The sequence below is a fragment of the Pogoniulus pusillus genome, chromosome 2, assembly GCF_015220805.1.
Source record: "Pogoniulus pusillus isolate bPogPus1 chromosome 2, bPogPus1.pri, whole genome shotgun sequence".
NCBI lineage: Eukaryota > Metazoa > Chordata > Aves > Piciformes > Lybiidae > Pogoniulus > Pogoniulus pusillus.
The window spans coordinates 13,467,900-13,495,019 of record NC_087265.1 but is presented as its reverse complement, the minus strand read 5'-3'; the positions used below and the strand labels follow the sequence as shown (position 1 = coordinate 13,495,019).

General features: G+C 44.5%; 1 protein-coding gene across 17 annotated transcripts in view; it reads left to right on the top strand.

Moving 5' to 3' along the window:
• Nucleotides 1–27,120, top strand: part of KALRN (kalirin RhoGEF kinase) — a 651,147-nt gene that overhangs the window by 577,923 nt on the left and 46,104 nt on the right. For 14 of the 17 annotated variants that reach the window (XM_064156794.1, XM_064156788.1, XM_064156771.1 and 11 more), the window contains 10 exons: nt 7,632–7,915; nt 8,832–8,936; nt 13,504–13,599; nt 15,498–15,628; nt 19,222–19,288; nt 20,569–20,672; nt 23,076–23,145; nt 23,716–23,802; nt 25,677–25,769; nt 26,816–26,866. In XM_064156794.1, coding sequence (XP_064012864.1) covers nt 7,632–7,915; nt 8,832–8,936; nt 13,504–13,599; nt 15,498–15,628; nt 19,222–19,288; nt 20,569–20,672; nt 23,076–23,145; nt 23,716–23,802; nt 25,677–25,769; nt 26,816–26,866 — 1,088 coding nt within the window. The remainder of the gene's footprint in view (nt 1–7,631; nt 7,916–8,831; nt 8,937–13,503; nt 13,600–15,497; nt 15,629–19,221; nt 19,289–20,568; nt 20,673–23,075; nt 23,146–23,715; nt 23,803–25,676; nt 25,770–26,815; nt 26,867–27,120) is intronic. The other 3 variants (XM_064156780.1, XM_064156820.1, XM_064156870.1) reach the window with 3 other exon arrangements.

The window sequence follows — 27,120 nt, the reverse complement described above, 5'->3', positions numbered from 1 at the left end:
GAAAGGCTCTTACAGGCTGTGATTCCAGCTCTGCGTCGCCCTTGGGCAGAAGCGCACGCATCTCCTTGACTGCCAAGAGCATGAGGTGAGCAGTTGCCTGGTTGCCTGCCACAAAGATGAGCTGCTTTGAATGATGGAGTTTGCCCACTCCAGCTAGGTGAGTTCTTGTGTTCCCTCACTTAGGTTTCTACCTATGAGAAAGCTGATTATTAAAACCAGTAGATAGGTGACCATTCCCCAAAGGCAAAACCTGTAGGCAAAAATCCCTCAGGAGCAGCAAGTGCTTTGCAGAGTAGCTAAAGAGAACTCTGCAGACCATCTGCTTCAAAGCAATTCTTCCAATTTCCAAGAAGTATTGTCTATTCAGTAAAGAAACTGAGTTCTGCATGCTGTGATTAATTTGATTTTTAGTCTTTTTTCCCCTGTTCCTTTTGGAAGTTAGCCTTGTTTGGACGTTTGGCAGTGAAACAAAGTCAGATTTTGACTTTTTACACTGCAGTGATTGAAAAGTTTATCAAGTGTGTCTGCTTTTAGCAACATAGGCTACTTTCTCTATTGGGCTGGGAACTTTTGCATAGAATATTTAACTCCATGTCACTGGTTTTGAGCTTTGGCAGACGTAGTTTCATCCACGCAAATGGATTTGTACCTTTTGGTATTACTTCCAGCTTGAGGCTTCAAATGATTCTCCAAGACACAAACAGAAAATTCAGTTGAACCTTCTCAATTCTACTCATTTCCAGATTACAAAATTAGGGAGAACATTTGAACCTTGGAACAAAATTCATATTTAGATTTCAGTTGTGTAGTTGGAACGTGTCTTACTCTCTACTGTCAACCCAGGTCCTGCATGGTGTCATATCATTTTTTTCCTTGAGCAGAACTGTGGGGCAGGTTGGCAGATGGACACACATAGAGCGAGTGAGCGAGCAGGGCTGGGAGCAGCTGGGGAGTCATGGAGGACTCCAGGGCAAGTTTCACAATTTCATTGCGAAAGTTTAACATTCTTCCAATCTAAAGGCCTTTTCAAGGCAGTTGTCCTCTTATCTTTGTCTGACATGGGTACCAAAAGTTTCCTCCTCCTGTTCACTTACATTCTTCACTGGAGCGTTTTTTTCAGAGGCAGTGCCTGAGGACACAGTTTATCCACTGACATTAAAAACTGTCAGATTCATTACTTACATTATCAACTAGTGTTCTCACTTGAGGAAAAGCTGTAAAGTGGCTTTGTACTAACCAGATGTAACGTCCCAGATTTCTGCAAATCCATGCCAGATTTTACAGGCAGATTCGTCTCTAGCGCTAAAACCGGGGTTGGTACTGTCATCTGCCTAAGCCACAAGGTTTTGTAACCGTGACTCGTGCCAATAAAAATGTTTCACTGAGCATGCCTTGGACATTTAATACAAAAGCACAGAAGGGAACCAAAGAAGCAGTTTTCATACCTCGTTCTGCCGTCTTTATGTCCGCCAGGTAGAGCTTTAGCCTTGAAGCCCTCGAGCAGAAATGAGGTGGGTCTCACAGCAGCGTTTTCCAAGGGAATGTATAAAGCCACAAGGGGCTAAGAGCTTTGGACTGGATCTTACAGCCTGTTGTATGGTGAAAGATCTGCTCTTGGAAAGATCAGGAGAGGATGTGTTCAGTTCTGGGCCCCCCAGTTTAGGAGGGACATTGAGATGCTTGAGCGTGTCCAGAGAAGGGCGACGAGGCTGGTGAGAGGCCTTGAGCACAGCCCTACGAGGAGAGGCTGAGGGAGCTGGGATTGTTTAGCCTGGAGGAGAGGAGGCTCAGGGGTGACCTTATTGCTGTCTACAACTACCTGAGGGGTGGTTGTGGCCAGGAGGAGGTTGCTCTCTTCTCTCAGGTGGCCAGCACCAGAACGAGAGGACACAGCCTCAGGCTGCGCCAGGGGAGATTTAGGCTGGAGGTGAGGAGAAAGTTCTTCACTGAGAGAGTCATTGGACACTGGAATGGGCTGCCCGGGGAGGTGGTGGAGTCGCCGTCCCTGGAGCTGTTCAAGGCAAGGTTGGATGTGGCACTTGGTGCCATGGTCTAGCCTTGAGCTCTGTGGTAAAGGGTTGGACTTGATGATCTGTGAGGTCTCTTCCAACCCTGATGATACTGTGATACTGTGACACTGTGATGCACTTTGATGGTTTAGATGATTCTTGTTTTTTTAGGGTGAAACACTAACAGTGCTTTTGTTTGTGCATAGGATGGGTTTAGAGGACTCCTGCTTTCTTTTCTGGTGCAGAGATTCCCCATCTTCAGGAAGTAATCCAGTAAAGAACCAAGTTAGTCTTTCACCCGGACCTGACTGAATTCCATCCTTGTTATTTTACAGAGATCACTAAATATGGGAAATGGCCTCTGTCAAGCACAGTAGAGATAATTTGTGTGCTCATTGGTTAGATTGTCATTATTGGCTTTCATTCATGAATGGAATAATTTCTGAAGAAAAACTGTTGATTTAAATGCACATGTTAGTAGGATTACAGAGTTCCCATTCTGGATTGTCTTCTTTGACTTCTGTGGAAAAATTCTTTTCTCTCAGATTGTTTTTCTGGAATGAGAAATGGAGTCATAGATAGATGAAAATTCACCTCTTTTCACCTAAAGCAAGATTGTGTCCTGCCATAGTCACCTGTCTTCATAGCTATATTCTTTATTAACGTGTGGTTATGGATGCATATTTTCTTCCTATCATGTGTGATCTGTGGTTAGTATGAATTAAAAAGAGAAGTCTGATATTTTCTGCTTCTAAGTTGCTCTGAGAAGCCTTTCCCTTTCCGTGTTGTAGATCTGAGTTCCTGCAGATGAACCTGGTGCTGTGTCAGCCTGACCAGACCAACCTCCCTTCCCCTGCATACTCTGGGGAACAGGGAGGTAAAAATAAAATGCCATTCCAGATGTGATTCTTACTGACTCAAATGGGAATGCAACTGTGCATCTGAACTAAGTCAATAAGACTTCAATTTTTCCTTTCAACCAAGGTTGCACAGAACTGGAATCTTCAATTTTTCAAGGTCCATACTTTTGTAGATGTCTGTTGCTTGAGCAACAACAAATATTTCATGCTTCTAGGGGGTGTAAGAGCTTCAAATGTTAAAGCTCTTTGCTCTGTCTGAGTATCTGTCAGAGTCCTATTGCCAAAAGTTTATTGGAGGTTTGCTTAGGGGTGCCTTGGAAACCATCATTTTTTCTGTCTGAATGAATGGTTTGGCCAGGAAATCAATCTAGCCACACTAGTCTGCTCACCTCTCTACACTTATTTCTCTTCACCAGGTACTTTTTTTTTAGATGCACGTGTCCCAGGATGTTGGTGGCAGGACAACTGCTCGCTGCAGCTCTCTGCCAAGCCCTGACATTCCTGTAGTCCCACTGCAGTGGAAGGGCAGCCACTGCTTTGCTGGTCTTTGTGGGCAGCAGCAGCAGCTGCCTAAATTACCACTGTAGCAAAGTGCTTGCTGGCTTTTCTGAGAGCAAACTGTGTTTCCAAGCAGCTCTACCAATACAGCTTGCAAAGTAGACAAACACTAGTGCTCTGCAAGAAGAGCACGGTAACATGTCCTCCTCTTCTGCTTGGTCCACCTGGTGTCTGCATCTCAGGTGAGTATCAGGTGTCATGATTAATGTGTTTGTAACCAGGTGTGCCACTGAAACAGTGGAGCTCGTACCAAGCACATCTTAGGAGGTTGCCTCCATTGTCCTTCTTGGCAGATCTTTTCATGTTGCACATTTCTGTCTCTCATTTTATGAGCTGTGCTCTTTCTTGAGCTCCAGTCCTCCTTTTCTGACCATGTCGAGGTGACCTGCTTTATGTGCAAAGCAAATCATGCTCAGCAAGGCAGGCAGATGACGAGCATGACTTGCTGACTGATGTGTCCGTATCTGCAGTTCCTTTTGAGAAGAAAAGGAAGAAAGGTTATTAACACTGTGTGTGGACTCCCAGCATGGTTTTCAGACAGTGCATGTTTGGCTGTGGTGGGAAGTGGGATGGTGAAATGGGAGTGTACACATGTACTTTGTACGTTCAGAGGGTGCAAACTCACCCCAACCTCAGGGGCTCTCATGGTGGTTGGGGACAGAGAGATTTTATACCAGCTTTTTTCTTCCACCTCCATGCCTCTGCTCCAACCAGTGGAGACTGTTACCATGTAAAGGCAAGATAAGGCCTTGTTTCTAATCTTGGGCTGCATGGGGTAAGCAAAGCCCAGTCTCTGTCCCAAATGCCTTACAGTGGTGAGTCAAGGTACTTCACCAGACAAGGAGAAAGGAGGAGCATTCATACCTGCCAGGGCTGCATACAGCACAACTGAGATTTGTTAACCTCTTGGCAGATCACCTTTTTCATCACCTTGAGCAGGGAAATCCAGAGCTTCATTAAGTGGGATCATTGCAGAGTGTATCATACCTCCTTCTGAAAACTTGGGATTGGCTTTCATCATGGCTTGTGGCTCTGGAGGCCTGATGCTCAGTCTGCAGAGGTTTCCAGGCTCCAGGTTAAACTCTGGACAAGGCAGGGTGGGCAGTGGGCCAGCCTGAGACTTGGGCTGCTTCTGCCCACCTGCTCTCTTGCCCAGGATGACAGCGGGCAATGACTGACTGTTGCATCTCTCAAGTGATGAGTGCTGGGGTGTGGGAAGTGCTGTGTGTCGGTTTGTGCCCTGGCTGTGGCCGAGCTGCCTGGGGCAAGGAGAGGGAGGCAGCAAGACCAAGACCTGGCCTTGCTCACAAAACCAGGGACATTTCCTGGTGGGAAGGGCAGTCCTTGCCCCTTTTTTCATGGACTTTAAGGTTCCCAGGTTTGGCCCTGCCTCAAGCTTGCTGGGCTGAGCTAGGATTGCAGATCTCAGTAACAAATCCTCGGGGTGGAAAGGGTTGTCCCAGGCTCCATTTAGCCTCCTGTCAGCTCCTCTCCCCCACTAAAAGGTAAACTGGCAAGTTGCTGTTTGATGGGAGGTAGGAGTTTTGTTCTGTGTTGCTTCCAAGCTGTAGTATAAACCTCTCTGTGCATTAATCAGCCGAGATGTGGAAGAGCATCTTGTCCTCTGAGGAGCTTCTCCTGAACCTCCTCCCAAGCCCAGTCTGCAGCAAAGGCTGTGATACAGCTGCTTGCCCCAATTCATCCTTGACAGTGACGCCCTTCACACAACCGCTGCTTCCAGCGTTTCTTCTTCTGTGACTGCAGCCCAGCTCCCTTTGCAGCAGTAATTCCCACTGTTAATCCTGTGGAAGTGGCAGCATGGGCACCTGAGGTCACACTGCCCAGCACAGCTCCTGGGCAGGAGCGCTCAGGCTTCCCCTGCAGCCTGCAGGACATTAGGTGCTGCCAGAGGGACAGGGGAGCAAGGGCACTTGCAAAATCAAACTCACCCCTGTGAAACCATGAACGCTGCTGACGCAAGGTGTGCTGATAAACCCCCACAGCATCACATGGGCTCTGCGAGAGGAGACAATCTAAAGCCCATTGAGTGGGAGATAAGCTGGCCACTGACAAATATTATCTTGTGCTTGTTGATTTAACACCGCTTTGTGTGCATGAAATAACATCAACGGGAGCTGGCCAAGCCCAGGCCTTTTTGAGATAAGATTGCTACTTTGCTCTGATGGAGGAATGTCAGAAAATCCCTGGCAGCTCCACCTGGGATTTGTCCTCCTCCCAGACCTGGCCACGCTCACTCCTGTCGTCAGAATACAGATGATTTGGATTTTCTTCCTGTCTGGGAGATGAACTTTGACTTGTAGCTTGTTACAATGATTTCTGTGTGTTCTTAAAATCTAACTTTTGATCTCAGGTATGTAATAAATTATTGGCTCAACTTCTGGCTGAGGCTGTTTATGGTTGTAAATTATTATAACTCTCACAGCCTGTGTTTTACAAGCTGGCAGGTGAGTCAGACTGCAATCTCTGTTGGATGCATAACTGGCTGTGAGCCACTGCTCTGCCCAGCAGAGTAGGAGGTCTGCGTGCAGGTAGCAGGAATTGGCCTCTGAAAACATGTAGGTAATAATTGTCTGGGAGTGTAGCTCTCCCTCAGCATTTGTACTACTCAGTGTCTCAAATGGTACTCATTGCTGAGCTAACCCTCAGCATTTGTACTACTCAGTGTCTCAAATGGTACTCGTTGCTGAGCTAACAGCATTTGGACACACCAGGCTGTTGTCACATGGTAGAACATTTTTGTTTTCTTCTGGGGCAGATAAAAGACTCAGAGATGACCTAAATGATCTAAATGATGATCTAAAATGTTTAATAACATCAGCTGAATGCTCTGGGACCTAGAGTCTGAGAGGTACCTTAGAAAAGTGTGACCACTTCTCAATTCTGTGAAAAAAAGTATTTTTCTCCTTAGACTGCGTGGGATTAAACATTTCAATCCTTGATTACTCCTGTGGAAGGAACTGCTTTGCCGTGGTCTCAGAAAGGTGAAAGCAGGGCACTTATTCCTAATGGGCATTTGGAAAGTGCTGTTGACGTTGGCAAATCCTTGGTTTGTCGCTTTTTGGGGGAGTAAGGGAGGTTGCACGCGTTTCTAAAGCGCTAATCTGAACATGCGTATCAATAACTGCGGTTTGATGCAGTTCAGCAGAATCTCCTGACTGGATATAGTGGAAATACTTTCTAATTTAAGCTTGCCTTGTATCTCCTTGGGAGTTTCCTGCAGTTTGAGCAATTTGTCATCTTTTGTAATTGCTCATTCCTGTTTCTTAGTTCTAGGGAAGGTGTGAAGTCTTCTGACAAATTGCTTTCAGGGCAAAAGAGATAGCTTTAATCTCCTTCAAATAACCTTCAAAAGTTAATAAGTCTAACTAACAGTAATGTCACTGGGGTCTGGAAATGGCTGAGAAACACTTACAGAGTTAGAACCTGACAAAGTGTTGGTGGCTGTCAGGTCTCCTGTGTAATTTGCCTTTTCTGCTTGTTTTCTTCCTGGCAATTCACAATGAAATCTGTGGGAAGAAACTGAGAAATTCAACACCTAGCTTGAAATTCAGGCTTTCATCAAAGCCTTTGATTTTTCCATAAGGACAGGTAGCCTGGTAGGAAATGAGACAAGTCTGTCAGATTGTGAAAATGCCTGTTGTGGGGCATGTTAGCCTGGAGAAGAGGAGGCTCAGGGGTGACCTTATTGCTGTCTACAACTACCTGAAGGGTGGTTGTGGCCAGGAGGAGGTTGCTCTCTTCTCTCAGGTGGCCAGCACCAGAACGAGGGGACACAGCCTCAGGCTGCACCAGGGGAAATTTAGGCTGGAGGTGAGGAGAAAGTTCTTCACTGAGAGAGTCATTGGACACTGGAATGGGCTGCCCGGGGAGGTGGTGGAGTCGTCGTCCCTGGGGCTGTTCAAGGCAGGATTGGACGTGGCACTTGGTGCCATGGTCTAGCCTTGAGCTCTGTGGTAAAGGGTTGGACTTAATGATCTGTGAGGTCTCTTCCAACCCTGATGATACTGTGATACTGTGATGTTCTCCGCTGGCATGCAACACAGTTTACACAGTGTCCATGAGCTGCAAAAACTTTCATCGAGGCAGCCTGTGTTTTCATGCTTAGGACTGCTAAACGCTCGATGTGCGCTAGGAAACAGAGGAGGTGTTGATACAACCTCTCACCTGCATTGTTTTCTTCCAGATGCGTATTCAGTCTCTTCCAATGACAATGGAGGCAAGTCTGATTCAGTGGCCAACTTACAACCTCAGCCATCCCTCAACTCCATCCAGAGCTCCCCTGGCCCCAAGCGCTCGACCAACACCCTGAAGAAATGGTTGACTAGTCCTGTGCGCCGGCTGAACAGTGGAAAGACCGAGAGCAACATCAAGAAACAGAAGAAAGTGCGAGATGGCAGGAAGAGCTTTGACCTCGGCTCTCCAAAGACTGGGGATGACACCACTCCTCAAGGAGACAGTGCAGACGAGGTGTGTGTTGCTGTTTGTTGTGTCTCCAATAGTCTCTTTTGTGGTGTGTGGGTCTCTTTTGAGTAAAGGCAGTTCCCTTAAGGTCTAAAGGGAGCAGTGAATCAGATGTAAAATTGCATGATTGAAGCAGTGTTGCAAACAGCAGCAGCATCCAAGGAGCAATGGAACATATAGGGAATGGTATTTCAAAGTCTGCATGTATTACTGTCCTTTGACTAGATTGCTTTTAATAGCCTATTAGAAAGCTGCCAAGGAGAGAAACAGAGTTACTCTTGAGCAGCTGTTACCACTTTTTGCTGAGGTTCATGCCACCTGTATCCTACCGTGGCAGTGTAATTCATTAATGAAAGAAAACGCTCAGAGAAACAGCCATGTTTCTGTTATAATCAGCTGTGTGTTTGCAACCAGGCTGTTTCTGTTATAATCAGCTATGTGTTTGGAACCAGGCTGTTTCTGTTATAATCAGCTATGTGTTTGGAACCACATGTTTTCTGCAGGCGTGTTCTTTGCCAGAATGGCTTTCCTGATAAAGTGAATAAGGAATTGCAGGCCAAAAATGGAGCAGATAGTAACTGAACACAAATAGAGGAACATGCTTTGAAAATTGTACTTTAAGCTGTTCTCATTTCAATTAAATAATTACTTTTCCACCAGCACAAAACAGCTGTACCTGCCTTAGCTGACTGGGTGACCTATGAACTGCATTTCAGTAACTCCTACAATGCACCAGAATCAGCCAGCAAAACCTTATCTCTTTATTGCTTTGCTTCCATGGCCCTGAGCATTACCTGCAATTCTCTCCACCCAGTGCAGTGCTGAGCCAGTGTTAGTATCAAAGCCTGCTGGTGGGACTCGGGTATCTAAAAAGATAAAAGAAACCCATCCCTGCTTCTAATTATATTTAACTTTTATTCAGAAGAGCAAGAAAGGTTGGGGAGAAGATGAACCAGATGAAGAGTCTCACACACCTCTTCCTCCTCCTATGAAGATTTTTGACAATGACCCAACTCAAGATGAGATGGTAAGGCCTCCTCTACTAAATCAGATTGCTGTTTAAGTGGATTTCTCACATAGCCACCTCACGGTGGTTTCATAGTGGTCTACTGGTGTTCAGGCCCTAGACTTGCAGTTATAAAGGATTCTTATGTGCAAATCATCATCTAATACCTTTCACCAATTGGGTTTGCAAATAGGGCTGGAAAAGGAGTTTAGCCCTGGTATCCCATTTCAGGAGAGGATGGTTGTGTGCTTGTGTGTGATCAGAAATGCCAGTCAGACTCATAAGGCATGTTCCCCACATCTGTTTTAAAGGTCTGGCAGTGGCAGCAGAAAAGGTATTAGGTGACAGCCTGGGTCTGAGGAGTAGGACAGATGCTGAAATCTGCTTGAATTCAGAAATAACCACCTTTACCAAGGCAGCTGAGCTGTCCACTCAGGCTTTGTGTGTGATTAGGTTGAGGATTGTTGCCAGTCTGTGCCCTACCATCTCACCTCCCTTCTGAAGAGCTTTAAAATTTGCAGATGGAAAAACCTGCTCAGTCTTATCACTTGGCCTTTTTGTCATATGTCACCACCAAATGGCCCATCAGCTCCAGTGAGTTCAGAAGCCCACAAGGCATCTGGAGTCCTTCTCAAGAAGGTGGGAAAAGCTTTGGTCTGCCCAGTTTTGTGCACCATGCTGGTGGTGGTAGTTCTTTGCTGTCAGAGAGTGTCTCTCGAATGTTAAGCCAGAAATTGCTGGTACATGATGCAGAGTCCTTCTGTTGTTCTCTTGGACATGAAGTGAGAACTTGTGAACATGGTTATGACAGTAGTTTGCATTCACAGCCAATGCAGCCCCTGTCTGCCCATGTCCTGGTGCTGCCATCTCCCCTGTAGAAATCCATCCTCATGTTTAGCTTTTTCCTGCTTTCCTGCTGGCATCTGTTTTTAGCACTGCCACTTCTGTATCTCTGTCCTCTGATTGTAATTACTGCATGCAAAGAAGCAAGGATAGGGGAGATTAATAAATTGTCATTAAGAAAAAAAATCCAACAACCCAGAATGTTCCTGGGGAAGGTTCAGGCAGGAGTTTGGAAATACAGAGAAAGAGAGAGAGAGAGAGAAGGGTACAAATATTTCTGGGACTTAAGAAGCAGCGTAATGGAGGAAAGAATTTTGGGGCTCTCTGCTAATCTGTCAGGAAATGTTATGACAGTGTGGTGGCAGCAAGACCAGAAGGAAGCAGCTGGAGTCATGGACTCCTTCCCTTTGAGTGCTGTGTCTGCTGCTGACTGTCTGGCAAGGGGCAGAGATGAAAGGTCAGCAAAGCAGAGTCATGGTGGATCCATGCCCAGCACAACAGCAGTTACTCCTGGCTTATTCCTCCTTATATTGAGCTAAATGTTTTGGGGTTAGCTTGCATTTTGGCTTTTGAGGGTTTGTTTGGTTTGGTTTCTTTTTAAAGAGAAAGAAAGCTGCTTTAGGCAGGTCACTATTTTGTCTGGTTTTTATTTTTAACATTCCATGTGGTTTCAGTATTTATTAAATATATATCTGACAGTGCCAGTGTTGTGGAATTGAAGTGTTTTCTGCTCCAGATGTTTAAGATTTATAGAGTATTCTGGCATCTCATTTCTTCATGCAAGATTAAATAGAGCAAGATATACCTGGAGCCTTTTTTCTCTTTCTTCTCCTACTCAGTCTTGCCACATGCAAAAAATATGTAGGTTCTCAAACGTGAGGCTAGGAGGTGATCATTGCTGTCTACAGCTACCTGAAGGGAGGCTGTAGCCAGGTAGGGGTTGGTCTCTTTTGCCAGGCAACCAGCAGCAGAATAAGGGGACACAGTCTCAAGTTGTGCTGGGGGAGGTCTAGCCTGGATGTTAGGAGGAAGTTCTTCCCAGAGAGAGTGATTGGCATTGGAATGGGCTGCCCAGGGAGGTGGAGTCACCGTCCCTGGAGGTGTTGAAGAGAAGCCTGGCTGAGGCACTTAGTGCCATGGTCTAGTTGACTGGCTAGGGCTGGGTGCTAGGTTGGACTGGATGATCTTGGAGATCTCTTCCAACTTGGTTGAGTCCATGATTCTATGGCTCCTCAACTTCCTGGCACAGGAGCACCACATTAGCAATGTTTGGGTTGTACTGGAGACGAAAGGTCTTTAATGGTGTTAATTTGAGGACTGCTCCCTGCTCATGTCCTACTACTGCTTACAGTCTTGGGCCTCAGTTGGACTAGCAGCACTGTAGGGAAATAGCAGTGAAAGGTGGGAGGATGTCTGCACAGTGTGGGAGGTTCCCTGAACTCCTCTGCCCCGCTGCTTGTGGAGGCTCTTATAAAGACAAATGGCAAGATATCCTCGTATTAAACATTTGTAATTTACTTTCTGGGAAATAGAAATTGCATTTTTCAATTTGCTCCACACAGATCACACTCTCCCCTCAGTCACAGAAGACTTGTAGGCAGCAACAATTTCCATGCTTCCCTCAAAATCCTGCAGTTAGTTGCTTTACAGAGATATTGAGCAATTTCAGTTAAAAGGAGTTAGAGTAGCAGCTATCTATTGCCTCCAAAAATTGGACTCCTCCAGCTAGAATGGTTATGTTTGATGGTTATCATCTGTGTATTTGTCCAGTATCTCTTCAAAGTCCCTGTTTCCAGCCCTTTTTTAACTCCCTAGGCACGTCTGTCCGCATTGCAGGTGAAACAGGCTGTCTGAGCTTTCACATTTGTATGAGATTCCTGCATTGGCAGCCTAATTCCTCAATTACCAGCCTGATTACCTGTAGTTTTTTGTTGCTGTTGTAATTAGAACTGTTGATTAGCTGTATTATTTGTGAAAGATGAGACAATGAGTGGCAGGCTGTTCGTGCTCCTGCTCGGTCACAAGGCTTCTGATTAGGACTGATCTCCTTTGCCTTTTTGTTTTTCCTCTTCCTTGGGGGGGCTGTGTCACTCAGCAAGAGCAACCTCCCCAAAGGGCTGCTGGAAGAGGTGGCAAGCTGCCCCATTCCTGCCATTGCATTTCCATGTCTTATTCCCCAGCGCTGTTTAATATCAGAGGCGTGTTCACTGGCACCTGCACAGTGACTTTGCTGAAATAGCTGCTCTCTGGAAGGTTTTCACTGAGCAGCTGAGAGGTGAATAAGCTTTTCAACAATTTTAATGCAGAATTTGTAAAAATTTAGGCACACTTTAATCTGTGCCATAGAATTGTCAGAGTTGAAAGGAGCCTCAAGGATCGTCCAGTTCCAACCCCCCTGCCAGGAGCAGGGGCACCTCACACTAGATGAAGTTACTCAGAGCCCCACCCAGCCTGGCCTTAAAGACCTCTAGGGATGAGGCTTCCACCACCTCCCTGGGTAACCCATTCCAGTGTGTCACCACCCTCATGGTGAAGAACTTCCTAACATCCAATCTGAATCTATGCACTTCTCGTTTTGCTCCATTCCTCCTAGTCCTGCCACTACCCGACACCCTAAAAGTCCCTTTTCTGTTGGCCCCCTTCAGATACTGTGACGCTATAGTAGTAGTCTATGCCTGTATTTCATTCAGAAGAATGTACATACAGGTGTGCTAATAAAAACCAATTCCCATAGCTGTTGCATGGCTTCGGGGTTTCAAAGTGAGGTCTCTTATCAGAAAGACCAACGAGCGAAGTGGCTCATACAGAGCAAAAACCTTAAACTAAAACTGAATATTTCACACAAGACCAGACTTCACAACACCACAGGGAATGCTTGGTTAGCATGTTGAAGAGATCTTGGTGTTTTAAGATTTCTAAAAACCAGCATCTGTTAGCTGGGACTACCTGAATATGGAGACATTCAAAGACATTCTATGATGTCAGGCACCTGTAAAATACCTGTGACCCACAGGCAGACATAGAGAAGGAGAATGAAAGTATTCTAATGTCTGTAGGGAAAAAAGGGCACCTCCAAGGAGTGTTTCTGCCTTCCTGCTCCAGGTACTTAAGGACAGATGAGATATGTCAGAGTGTTTTCTCTCTGCTAATTGCAGAGAGGGGAGAGAAGAGATGCTTACTTTGGGTGGTCGAGAATGCATGAATAGGTGGTGTCATTTGAATTCATTTGGAGTAGCAATTGGTCTGTGGGGAAAAGAGGGAGAATGATTTGCTCCCCCTCCCTGCTTCTCTCTCCTATTGCCTGTAATTCCATGTGTATCTTGTACTTAACTGCATTTATTAAATATGAGTGTATGGGAGAGGGGGTAATTTCTTACATCTGCAGTAAGGAGATGAATTTTCTGCAGCCTGTAAGAACATAGCTGCCCTTTGAAGAAGGAACCAATCGACAAAAGGAGTAAGCTGGCAGCCTGGTAGAAAATGAACTTCACATATTTGATGCTGTTTCCTGGTTCCCAGCCTTGGAACTTCTTAGAGCGAGATGTGCAGCCAGCAGTGATGGCAAATCCGTGCTTGTCTGATACAGCAACACTCGCTCACCTAACCATGCATGTGATCCTGCAACCCTCTTGCTCCCCTTCTGCATTCATTCTCCTGTCTCGGAAGCTGCTTCACTGACCGCTGGTTTCCTATTCCCTCTTCATCCTGCTAACTCGCTTTTCCTTTGCAACCTGGTGTCTTGCAGTCCTCTTCTTTGCTAGCTGCTCGACAGAGCTCCTCCGATGTCCCAACTGCTGCGGATCTTGTCAATGCAATAGAACAGTTGGTCAAAACTAAGCTGGTAAGTTTAGTGCTGTGAAAAATGTGTACACAACAGGCTGAATATGACTCTAGGGAAGGGCTTTGAAGTCTGCCTCTTGTTCTGGTGTCCTTGCTTTCCACCTCCATCTGCTATGCTTTTATTAACCCTTTGTGCTCTGCTTCCCAGTAGAGTGCCTCGTGGTTTTGTTCCCTGTGTGAGACGAAGCCTACACCTCAGGTTACCATGTGGGCTCTGCATTGTATAGTCAAAAGGCACTTCTGGAGCAGGCTTAGCAGAGCATGAGCTACTGTATTGTGCTCTTTCTGGGGTCTTGTTGGCATTCAAATATTTTGCCCAGTGGGATGTTTTGTTTGGTTTGTTTTAAAGCTTGTTCTGAGGCACAGGGGTTTTACTACCCAAGATGTGAATCTGGCATTCTGGCTTCCCTGAAGAGACCCTCTAAAGAGTAGAACTGCTTGAAGGATCGCAGCTGTGCTTTAATTTTACAAAGATTCATGTGTTGCTCTTAATCTTGTCGACTCTTTTTGACAGGGAGTGGAATAAGCTGTAAAAATGCTCTGGGTTTAATTTGTTCAAAACTGTCAGTATCATGCATTTTCCCTGTCTAGCCCTACGTCTTAGCTTCTCTTAAGTTCTCCCTGAAACAGTTCAATCTGTTAATATCCAAGCAAAACCTTTTTGTACATGTCCCAGAACCTCTCATTTAGTTAAATACTTACCTTGGGCTCATTTAACTTAATTAACAAGTCAGGATTAAAGCAGAGTTGTGACAAGCCTACAAAGGTTCATTTCCTGATGTGCGCTAGAAGAATGAAGCAAATAAAAAGCAAAACAAAAAAAAAAACCCACCCACAGTGATCATCATACAGTAATTTTACTCTAACTCTGTGCAAGCAGCTTTATCTAGTGAGTCATTTCAAAGGGTTTTGGTATTTTCTTCGTTGGAGATGTTGGTACACAAAAAATAGCCAGCATTTGTAGGGTGCTTGATAAGGAGCAAGTGGTGAAGGAGCTCGTTGTGACATGAGAAAACAAGAAAGACATTCCCAGAAAATTTACTCAAAATAGTTTTACTCCATCAAGGGACTAATAAATTGAAAAGCATTTCATTAATCTAGTAAGATGTATTTTCAGAGAGTAACTTTTTTAGCTCCATATGCAGTCTATTAGGTCAATAGCAGTTACTTTCCAGGGATTTGGGGGAAAGGTTAATTATTGTGGAATGTTACCTCTTATCTGTCTATTTCTGTTTCATTTGTGGTTTACTTTACTAATAAGAATCCCCATTCAGCCTTTGGCAGGAAAACACTGACCCGTGTAGCCTAACACTCTTCTGTTAGAATCACAGAATCACAGAGTATCCAAGTTAGAAGGGACCCATAAGGATCATCAAGTCTAACTCCTTTCTCCTTGTGGGACTACCTAAAACTAAATGATACAACTATGAGCATTGTCCAGATGCTCCTTGAACCAACAAACTTGGTGCTATGACCAGTTCCTGGGGGAGCCTATTCCACTGTCCCTCTGTGAAGAACATTTTTGTTGGATATTTTCAGGTTGTTTTGAAACAATTTGGAAGAGTTTTCTATTCCTGGAACTACTGGAACATATTTTTTCACTTTCTAACAAAAGGACATCTCTGTTTTAATGTTGGGATTGGTGTTTGTTGTGGTTGGTTGGTTGGGTTTTTTTTGTTGTTGGTTTGTTTGTTTCTGTTGTTTTTTGGGGGTGTTGGGGGTGTGTGTCTTATATCAACTTAAAACTAATTTGGTTGTGTTTCACTGAGTCGAGCAGAAAAGTATTGCTAAACACTCTCCTTGGTTTTAGACTTTAGGACTTGAAACAGAGGATAACACTGATGCTGGAGTTCAAGGATGATGTTTATTATATTGTTCTTTGGGTTGGTTGATTTTTAGACCCTTGAAGGAGGATCTTACCGAGGAAGCTTAAAAGATGCCACCGGCTGCTTAAATGAAGGAATGACGCCTTCAACTCCCCCACGGAACCTTGAAGAGGAGCAAAAAGCCAAAGCAATGAGAGGCAGGATGTAAGTTGTCTTGCTGATTCTTCTTTCTGAGGTACGCTCCCAAGGAGGACACATAGCTGCACTAAAAGAATACTTCGTCATCAGTGAATGAGCACAGAACTGGGAGTAAAACTATGTTCTGCTTGCTTCTGTTTTTAATTGAAACCTGTAGAAATACTTTGTGAAAGCACTTGCAGATGCAGGGAGTACATTACCATTCTTTACAATGTACAGTTTTTGCCTAGAGAGTAAGTAATCTGTTGCTCTAAAAGCCTCTGATCAGCTGCATGAGTATTACTGAGGCGTTTGCTTTGATAATTAATGCATTGCCAGGGGTGAAATCAACTCTTGAAAGGTGCCATGTGGTTGACCTTGTTAGTTACCTTCAAGGAAAAGAGCAGAAAATCCCACTAGGATTTTTTTGAGTTGGAGAATACGTTTTGCCTTAGTTATTAGCAAAGGAAGAGGCAGAATTCAGATGCATATTTGATGGAAACATCTCGCTCAAAAGAAAGTTGCATTTGGGAAACCCTCATGGTGGTGGTAATAGAGGGCAAAAATATGGTGACAGCTCTTGAAAGTTGTTTTTTAAAATTATCTTTACAGTCCCTTAAATGTAACAAAAATAACACTGTGCCTTCAAAGCTTGTCACGATCGAAGCACTTCTTAAATGCATGGTTCAGCTGAAGGACACAAAGAGCTGGAGAAAGAGAATAAAGAATTAAAGAGAGCTGAGATACCTATTTTCTTTCTATTGCCTCTTACACTAACAACAGTAACTACAATGATCTAATCAAATGGTAGATTGAGGGGGAAAATATCAGTCACACAGGTCTCATTGGAACATGGTAAGAGGAGAGGTGGATGAAGAGCAGCTCATTTAGGAAACATGCCAAGCAGAGATGGAAACCAAGTCAGAGGAGAAAGGAGGAGGACAAGAGTAGAAGAGGAAGCAGGAACAAAGTGTCAGAGGTCTGTGAAAGGCATCATTCACTCCTACAGTTTGTCACTGGAAGCCAGAGAAGCAATACAGTAAGGGACTGGATCAACTCTCAGCAGCCAGCAGGGACATGACACTCCTGGATGAGTTTCTGAATGCAAGAAGTTTTCTACTTGACAGGCATCAGCCTTCCCGCAGGGAACATCTCTGCCCACACCTCAATATTGCAAGTTGTTGGATTTTTCTGGTAGCAATCCATTCCTGAGCTGGCAGGTAACTGCAGGCTGCAGGTTTAGCACAGTCCTTTGCCACTGTAAGCACAGGTACAGTAAGGCTTTCTAAGGTGCGATGCCACTGGCAGGAGGACTGGCAGTGTGTCATGCGTCGTCAGTGGCTGCCTCTGCCCAGACTTCCTGAACACCAAGACCATCAGGGGCACCTGCCAGTGGCTTTCAGTACAAGGCATCTGTCTCCTCTCCAGCTCCTTTGTGTGTTCTGTGTCTCTGGGTCTTGCTGGGTTTAATTCCATCACCATATGAGGCAGCTGAGCTCCCAGCTCAAACTGTGACCCATATTCCCCACAAACCAGCAGGTGAATCCTTGCACAGGCATGGGCAGTAATTTCCTGTGTCTGGCAGCACAAGTGTGCCAGCAGTTAACCCTGGTGTTATTAAACCCCTATTCCACCAGGCTTCATTGCTTCGTTTCTGTGAGCAATAAGGCAGTAGTCTCATTGAATAGTGCTGTTCAGTACAGATTTCACACAGATTTACCATGATATCCAGATACTCAGCCATTCAGAAGTGTGGAGGCTCTATCTCTGATCCAATTCATGCCATTTTAAACACTGCTCTGTAGTCAATACCAGCTGGTGACCAGAGCAGGCACTTTCCAAGCAACTGCCATAGTATCAGATGAGGAGATGAGTGACCTTGAATTTTTGGCAGCATGCATTTTGGAAACCTAAATTTGGGAATCTCCCTAATGTCCTGTCAGGTAGGCTTCAGAGGACGCATAATGGTGCTAAAGGTTGATATTTATGTGCAGCAGAAAGAAGGGAGCTGAAGGAGCACTGGTGCTGAGTTTATGGTAAGCCATGGTTCCTAACAGAGGTGTCAGTTGGCAGATTTGATCTGTTCACCTGATAGACAGCTGCCCGCTGCCATTAGCTTGCAGGCCTGCAGCATTAGGTATTAGAAGTAGCCACTGCTTCATTTTTAGATCAGGGCTTGGTCAGGTGGATCTTTGTTCAAACCGAAGGAGAGGAGCTGGGCAGCTGAGAGAGGTTCTCCTCATTTCCAGAGCAGCTATCTGTGTGGGGAGCAATGGATATGGAGGTAGTGTGAGCCAAAAAGTGGCCTCTCAGCAGTCCTGCCCAGGTGGAGGAGAGGTGGCAAGCCTTTTGCAAGGACATAGCAGGTCAGCCAGCAAGAGGGGGCCATGCAGCATGCCCTCACTCAGGCCACGTGCTGGTGCTTTGTAAGGAGCAGCCTTTTGCCCCATGTGTGTTCACTACCCGGGCACACAACTTGGCAGAGCACTTTGGAGAGCACAAGCATCTGGCATCAGAGCTGACAGCTCTATCTTATGCCAAGAGGGGTGGATTGAACTCTCAAATGAAGAAGATGTTGTTTGACCTCTTCCTGCCTTTTGTCTTAAGTATTTCCTTCTCTCCTTCCCCCTGCAAGGCACATGTTGGGAGCTCAATGTGAACAGGATTTATTTTCTCAGGTACCTCTCATAATTGAGCCTCTCCTTGCAACACTCCAGATATTTTCAACCAGGCTTTTATCTTAGCACTGTTTGCCCTCAGCCCTATCATTTCCAATGGGTTGGTCTGCTGACTGAAGTGAACAGAGCGATATTAGACATGAAAGCACTCCTCTATCTTTTTAGCCTTGTGAATTTGAGTGCAGATGGAGGGCTCTGTCATGTGCCATATCTATATACTGGCGTAGTTGAGGTGCAAACTGTCTGCAGCAGGCTGTAACTTTTTGAAGCTGACCTCGAAAGAACATTCTGTGATTAGTCAGTCTGACTTACAAAGGGAGGGGCTTTACAAAGGGAGGGGCTTTTTTTTTTACCTTGCTGTTGTTTGCATGCATCAGACCTTCATTAGATGACTCTCCTACTTGGGATTGTTAGCTCTGAAATCAGCACAGAGCATTTGACACCCACATACAGATTGCCTGCACTGAAAGAGTAAGATGTTGGTTGCGGTGGGATATGGGATTTGTTTTCCAGATGTTCAAAACTTCCCAGTTAGAACTTAATCTTGGGCAAATTCAGAAGGGCTAGAGCAAGAAATCCTCTCCTGCTTGCTGCAGAATGGGTCAGGACACATCTTCATTGCTGTCAGGGGAGTTGAGGAGAGCAGGGTGGGGGTAATTCCAACTACATACAGCTGTTCACGCTGCTGCTTTTGCACCAATCTGAGATGTGAGGAGGAAGAGGAGCAGAAGAAAAGAGTGGTTAAGACAATTGAAACACCCCTGACCTGAAATGTGATGGTTTTGTCATTTACATTCCACAGAACTGTAAGTGAAGAGTGAGTTGTGTTTTGTGACCTGGATGAGAGTGGTGTTTTATGGAGGTGCAATACGTGGTAAGAGGAGCAAATGGTAACATCAAGGAATGTGGTCAAATACATGTGTGTGTTCTGTTTTAATTTAGGTTTGTCTTAAATGAACTGGTGCAGACTGAAAAAGACTACGTCAAAGACTTGGGAACTGTTGTGGAGGTGAGCTGAAGCAAACTCTGCTATGTAAAATGTTTTCCCACTGAAAAGCACCCTGCTGACAAGTGACAACAGCATAAAAATACAGCACACGAAATAGATGGCTTTATTTTGCACTCTGCTTCCATGGTCCCCTTCTCATGTTGACAGAAACAAGAAAAAATGCCTTTGGAAACTATTTTTGTTTCCATCTCACAAAAGTTGTATTTTTTCAACTCAAGTGTGCAAAGCTTTTTCTTGGCTACCCTGCTTGTGACAAACATTTTCTGCTGTAATGCAACCTTGAGGGCAGTGGTGGAGACTAACTTGGGCTCCTACCATTTACTCCGTGCTTTGCCAGCTGTCATATTGAGTAATGGTAACAACATACTTTACTTGAGTTTGCACCTGGACTGAAGTCCTGTGTCTGAGTACCTTTCCAGAAGCTGAGCTTGAATCTGTGCTCAAGTGCATGTGTGGCCTGTGGGTTACTGTTTTGCAAAAAACCCTCTCGAGATGAAATACAACCTGGGCTTTCTTCTGTTAAAAACCAGTTGTGGCTTTTAAAGCTTCAACTTTATAGTGACCTGGCTGATCCCCAGAGATCACCTGTCAGAGACAACTCATATGCAGGGCCCATGTTTTTTTTTTCCCAGCAAGGATTCACAACTGGAAGCATGTGATTGAAATGGGCTTTAGGCAATGCTTTTGACATTCAGTAGTCCAAAGAGAGCTATGGGCCCTCTAACAGTAATTTTCAACAGCTTCCAAACCTTTGTGTTATCATCTGTTTACATCATGCACCTCTGGCAAACCCAACAAGCCTGCAGTGCTCCAGAGGCTTACAAAGAAACTCTCAGGAGGTGTGAGAAATCCTATTCATGTGACTCCATTAGACTTACTGCTTGGCTTTGTGCTCCCACAAAATGCTGGTGATGAATGGAAGAAATCTTTACACTGTCTGGCTTCTTCCTCTTACCAGAGAAGCCAAGAGCTTGATAAATGACTTTTGTGTAATTTCTGTCTTCTAATTGCACTTGTCATTTCAATGACTTCTAATAATGGTTTGTATAAGCACTGCAGATATTCAGAATATATCCTTTAAAATTTTCTTTTAAGCAAACTGTGTAATTTAAAGTACCTAGATGGTTTCTGGTTTAAAATTGTACAAAAGGTGCTTTTAAGTGTTCTCTGTGCAAAAAAAAAAAGTCCTGGCATTATGCTTTTTGCTTCTTTGAAAAGAGTGTGATTATGCTCCCCCTTCAAATGAACCCTTGGGTAATCACTGACTATTAATCCTAAAGGGCTTCATGAAGAGGATGGAAGAAAAAGGAGTTTCTGAAGATATGAAAGGGAAAGACAAGATTGTATTTGGCAATATTCACCAGATCTACGACTGGCATAAAGAGTAAGCTTTTGGTTTAGTTCCAAAAGGATTGGTGGGGTCTATGGTGTCTGTGTGTTTAAGCTGCTTTTAATTGAACATTAGCAGGTCATTCAGGGCCCAACTTCCAAAGGATGTTGCCTCAATTTAAGTGGTCTCTTGTTTTGTATGTGCTGCTTAATAACTTCACTAATCATGGCTACCTTGAGTCCTGAGAACATGTTCTAATTCGTGTGCTTTCAGCCACAGTTTCATGGTACACCAGATCCTGATATAGGCTTGGTCTACCCAACCAAAACCAACACAACTGCATGATGCACAGCATTGATCTTACCTAAAATAGTTTTTCCCAGGGAAGAGAAAACTTTGATGGGCTTTAGCTTTGCACTGCCTGGCTTCATGGAAAGATGTTTGTCATGCTCTCTCTGATCACAGGTACAGCTTTATGCTGGTTCAAATTCCATGTCAGGAGTGCTGGTCAGTGTGACAGAAACGTTGTACACAAGAGAGTCTGCTCTGTCTCAGGGTCATGCTGACAGCGATTCTGTTACTCCTTGCTGGGGTGCCACAAGAAGAGTTTTAATAGGAGATACCACCATGGTATCCACAGATGTATGAGATATCCACAGCTCCTGAGCTACTTACTGTTCATAAGCAGTCCCAACATGCCTCCCAGAGAGATGCAGCATGTGGGGTACTTACTGGATCTTCAGAAAGGCTACAGAGCCTGCCATAATTGTGTTTCTTGGGTCACAGCTGTAGACTCAGATCTTCCCATTGATGAGGAATGATGGAGAGTTTTGGTTTCCTTCCTGTCTTATGGTTCCCACTAATATGAACATCCTCACATGCAGCTGATAGCATCACAAAGGCTGACCGCACACTATACCAGTAGTACTTGGGTGATGCTACCAGTATTGGTAGAGTGATAAAAGGCAAATCCCTTCAAGATCCTTCTCATGTAAAAGCTCTGACATGCTTTTAACTCTGAATTGGGAATTCTGTCTTGAAAATCTTGCTCATACAAGTAGCTTCTGGAAACACAAGGACCAATCCTGCTCTAACTTTATGAACAGCAATGTCCTGCTTATGGACAATGTGGTCCTTATTTCAACTCTGCCACTCAGAAATAGTCTACAGCTGTAGCTGTGTAGAATTTGAGTATGCATGTGTAGACTTGGGCAGTGAACACCAGGCTGGATCTTCCTTCAGCTCTGGACATTCTCTCACCCAGGAAATGTAGTATCCTTTGCATTATGTGTCCCATAGATGTTTGTCTCATGGGATGGGCCTAGGCCTTCTCCTTATGTTCTGACAAATGCCCCTGTAAACACAAAATAAAACACATCAGAAAAACTTCACCACCACTGGTTTTTAACCAGTGTGATGGTAGGAATTCTCTCTAACACATAATGAGAGCAATTTTCTCTGTCACATAGAGAGAGACTCCCTATTTTTACTTCTGTATATTTGGGTCAAGAAGGCTATTTAAATGCAGATGAATTTAACATTTATAGAGGATTGGTTATGGAAGCTGCTGCATCTGATGGTAGTGATAGGGGAGTTTAGTTAGGACAGCTGTCCCCTCTGCATCATTTTTTGAGGTTTTGGGATTTCTTGGAACCAAACCGTTAAAGACATGTCCTCTCACCAAATCTGGCTACTGGTATCAAGTCTATGGAGGCATTTGAGACACAAATCCTGCCGTGGAGAAGAGGAAGATCATGGAAAAGGAGATTGTTGGGATTTGCCTACCAGTTAGAAAAAGCTACCAGTGTTTCTAAAGTTCAGTTTAGCTGCTTTCACCTCACTTTTAGGTATCTCAGAATATTCCTGTTACAGACATTCAAACCAGAAGAAATAACCTCCCAGTGCTGCAGATCAAGACAGAAACAATGTTCATCAATGACTATTATGAATTGCAATATATTACTAACAATAACATACTGAAAAACTCTGAAAATCAGAACACACCAAAAACTCCACCTGCAAAAATTTATTGATGTGTTTATGCAGCATCTCTTTCACACCGACCAGCACTCAAAATCTGCTCACACAGCTCTGAGAACTCCTGATAAAGCTTCACCTGATTTTTTAACAAGCATTTTGGTATATGGAAAAGCTTTACTTTGGGAGTTGCCAGTCAAACAAAAGCAACTCTTGCAATTAGTCATTGGCACTCTTTACACATTTAAACCACTGTGATACTAAGAAGAGCAGACAGTTTGCAAGACAAGACCTCCATATTTCACATCTCTCCTCTGATGTTTTAGAAACCCCACTATTAAGGGCTGAAGCCAAGCTTATATTTTCATTTATTATTGAATACTATAGCTCTATTTTCAATGTTCTAGCTGGAGGACCGACTAGTTTGGTGCTGGAATGACCTAAAGAAGTGTTCTGAAATACTGATGTCATTTCTTTCAGCTTTTTCCTAGCTGAACTGGAAAAATGTCTTCAAGAACCTGACCGTTTAGCACAGCTTTTCATCAAACACGTAAGTCTGTGATTTTGTTGGGGATCTCTAGTGTGACTGTCGTTTGGGGTGTGATCACACCTTGCCATAAACACCTGTTTGTGTTGGATTGATACTTCTATGTGGCTAAACTGAATTTGAACATGAAGCAGCCCTGTAGTCAGCAGCTGGATTGAACTACATCATTAGTCACCACCTTCTTGCAGACTCCCTATTTTAGTGGCAAAACTGATGTGGCTGAGGACATCTTTGCCAAAATACATGACAGATACTTGCCAGCTGTTGCAGATGCCATGTTGGCCCGACATTAGCCAGAGCACAACTCTGTAGCAAATCTCAAATCTACCAGTGTGCAGATGACATCTGGAACTGTCTACCCCCATGGAAACCTCCCCTTGTGTGAGGTGCAGAGGCGGTGAACAGAGCCAGTTGCCGGTTTGCTTCCCTACTTCAGCAAACTAAATCTTGGATTAAACCAAAAAATAAAGGAAACCCAAGCAGAACATTATAGTAACTTTCTGCCAGCTTTTAACAGCAGAGCAGAATGGTAGGCAATATCTAACCAGGCTGCTGTGCCTCTTGCTTTCGTAGGAGCGGCGATTACACATGTATGTGGTGTACTGCCAAAACAAGCCGCGCTCTGAATATATAGTAGCTGAGTATGAGGCATACTTTGAGGTAAGCATGGCTTGTAATACACTGCTGCTACTTGCATTGCTGCTACTTAGAGCTGGGAGTGCTAGTCAGGTAGACTATTCTGTCACCCATGGGCTTTGTCTAAAGCAAACTCTGCAAGTTCTTGATACTACACTGGATCAAGAACTGGCTGGATGGCAGAGCTCAGAGAGTGGTGGTGAATGATGCCACATCCAGTTGGCAGCCAGGCACTAGTGGTGTTCCCCAAGGATCAGTGCTGGGCCCAGTCCTGTTCAATATTTTATTGATCATCTGGACCCGTGGATTGAGTCCAGCATCAGTAAGTTTGCAGATGACACCAAGCTGGGAGCAGGTGTTGATCTGTTGGAAGGTAGGAGAGCCCTGCAGAGGGACCTGGACAGGCTGGATGGGTGGGCAGAGGCCAATGGGATGAGATTTAACAAGACCAAGTGCAGGGTTCTGCACTTTGGCCACAACAACCCCAAGCAGCACTACAGGCTGGGGACTGAGTGGCTGGAGAGCAGCCAGGCAGAAAGGGACCTGGGGGTACTGTTAGATAGTAGCTGAACATGAGGCAGCAGTGTGCCCAGGTGGCCAAGAGAGCCAATGGCATCCTGGCCTGTATCAGGAACAGTGTGGCCAGTAGGACAAGGGAGGTTATTCTGCCCCTGTACTCAGCACTGCTCAGACCACACCTTGAGTACTGTGTCCAGTTCTGGGCTCCTCAATTCAAAAGTGATGTTGAGGTGCTGGAAGGTGTCCAGAGAAGGGCAACAAAGCTGGTGAGGGGCATGGAACACAAACCCTATGAGGAGAAGCTGAGGGAGCTGGGCCTGTTTAGCCTGGAAAAGAGGAGGCTCCATGGTGACCTCACTGCTGTCTACAACTACCTGAGGGGACTTTGTAACCAGGTGGGAGGTGGCCTCTTCTCCCAGGCAACCAGCAACAGAACAAGGGGACACAGTCTCAAGTTGTGCCAGGGGAAGTCTAGGCTGGATGTTAGGAGGAAGTTCTTGCCAGAGAGAGTGATTGGCATTGGAATGGGCTGCCCAGGGAGGTGGTGGAGTCACCGTCCCTGGAGGTGTTCAAGAAAAGACTGGATGAGGCACTTAGTGCCATGGTCTAGTTGACTGGATAGGGCTGGGTGTTAGGTTGGCCTGGATGATCTTGGAGGTCGTTTCCAACCTGCTTGATTCTATGATTCTACACAAGCTGCTAAAGTCTCTGCTCCAGGGGAAAAAAAATGTTATTATTAAATTTCTTTCAAATTCCCATCTTGTTAATTTCTAATAAATATTTAATCCAGTCCCTGTCCTGACTGTCTGTGACCCTCGGAGTACCACAACTATATTGACTTCTGTCTAAATTAAAACAAGACTTTTTAATCTGTAGCCCAGAGACAAGGGAGGAGGAGAACTCCTGGGTGGTGCCTCTCATAAATTTCCAACAACTCTGTCTGTTTCAAGAAATCTTTGGGACTAGACACGTTTAGATATTAATGTGAGAGAGTTTATTTAACAAGGGAAAGATGTTTTGCTTCACCCAAGGGCATGAGGCATGCTCTGCAGAACTTGTTTGTGAGCTAATCTCTGCTGCAATGGAAAGAGCAGTCTCCAGACATTGCTGTCCTGGTCAGTCAGGCTGAAGGAAGAAGTGATCCTGAGCCTCCTAGCTTGGTCATGACTTTTACCCAGTCTTTGCTTACATAGGATATGGCTGATTTTTAAATCCTTTCAAATTCCCTCTTGCAAACAAAAGATTAAGAACAGACCAAGTTTCTGTAGAAATAAAGTCTCTGCTGAGACATTTTATCGTGTTCTCTGCTGAGACATTTTATCGTGTTCTCTGCCTTGCTCTGTGACTGTTTGCAATTGTCTTTAATCCTCCATTTTTAGGAGGTTCAACAGGAAATAAGCCAACGACTAACCATCAGTGACTTTCTGATCAAACCCATTCAAAGAATAACTAAGTATCAGCTTCTTCTCAAGGTGAGTGGAAAGAAACAGTTTGGACCAAACTATAGTCTGCATCTTACATTAGGTGATGTTATTTTAAGTCTTAGTTTCAACTGACAAATACCTTTGTCAGAGTGAGAGGAAAGAGGAATCTGCTTAAACATGGCCATACCATGAGAGAGTCCCATGGAAAATGTCCAGAGAGCAGGAGGGAAACATCTGTGAGAGTAGTTTGCAATTTAGAGTGACAAAAGGATTCAATTTTTTTGTTTTAATATTGGATTTTTTTAATGTAAATATAAACTTCCAACAGGAGTTTTCTTCCTCTGGAATCTCAGAGCAAAGTTTCATTCAATTTTTTAAAGTTCCAATAGGGACAACCAAGTGTGTTGTATGTCTTTGATGCTGAGTGGCATGCTTCTGAAAAAATGCTGTAGCTTCCATTTCTGAATAGCTCCCTTCACAGCAACATAAGAAACTTACTTCCAGAATATTCTAATATCTTAAAATCTGGGAAGACCACAGCTTTTTTTTTTTTTTTCCTGAGGAATCTGACCACTCTGACTTTTGCCAGCTTTATCCACAATGCAAATTACTCAGCATTTCTGAAAATTCCTCTCTAGGGATCTCGAGATCATATCTAAAATTAGGCATCTGAGCCATACCCAGTAATCACCAGCAGTACCGGGGCTCTGTGCTGCTTTCTTCTCTTTTGTTGAACTAGCCTCAAGCAGGCTGCCATCAGCCCACAGTTTGATAACTGTACACAGATAGAGGCACATTCCCTGAAATTCCAAAAGGAAAAGAAAAATCACCCAGTGTGTGTGGTCTTGTGGCTTAAGAGAGGGACCAAGAAAGCATTCCCAGCTTTGTCTATTTCCCGTGATGTTTTCAGCAACCATCCACACCCCTTTTCCCTATCTATAATGTGGTTATAATGTTCAGCAACCTCTAAAGATGAATTTATTAATATTAGCAAGTACTTGTTCAGAAAATCACATGCTTTTTCTTTTTCAAACTTATGTCTTCTGTTCTCTCTTTCTGAAGTGCCTTAATGCAAACGTTTCTGCTTTCTCCAGGACTTCCTGAGGTACAGTGAAAAAGCTGGACTGGAGTGCTCTGATATAGAGGTATGTTTTTGTGTCCTGGACAGTACTGCTGTGTTACCTAATGGCACTTCATATGGAGGCATGAAGAGCCCAGCATCCCATTGACAGCAGTAGAAGATCCTGCTAGTATTCTAAAGGTGGCATTTCTCTTAGCCTTAGTCAGAGGTGACAGATGAAGGTGCGGTCCTGCATTGTAGGTGTGCTGTCCTGTTTTAGACATTATCATGCAGCTTCAGTGCAGAAGGGCCTCACCACCAATGCCTGCTAGTAGTGAT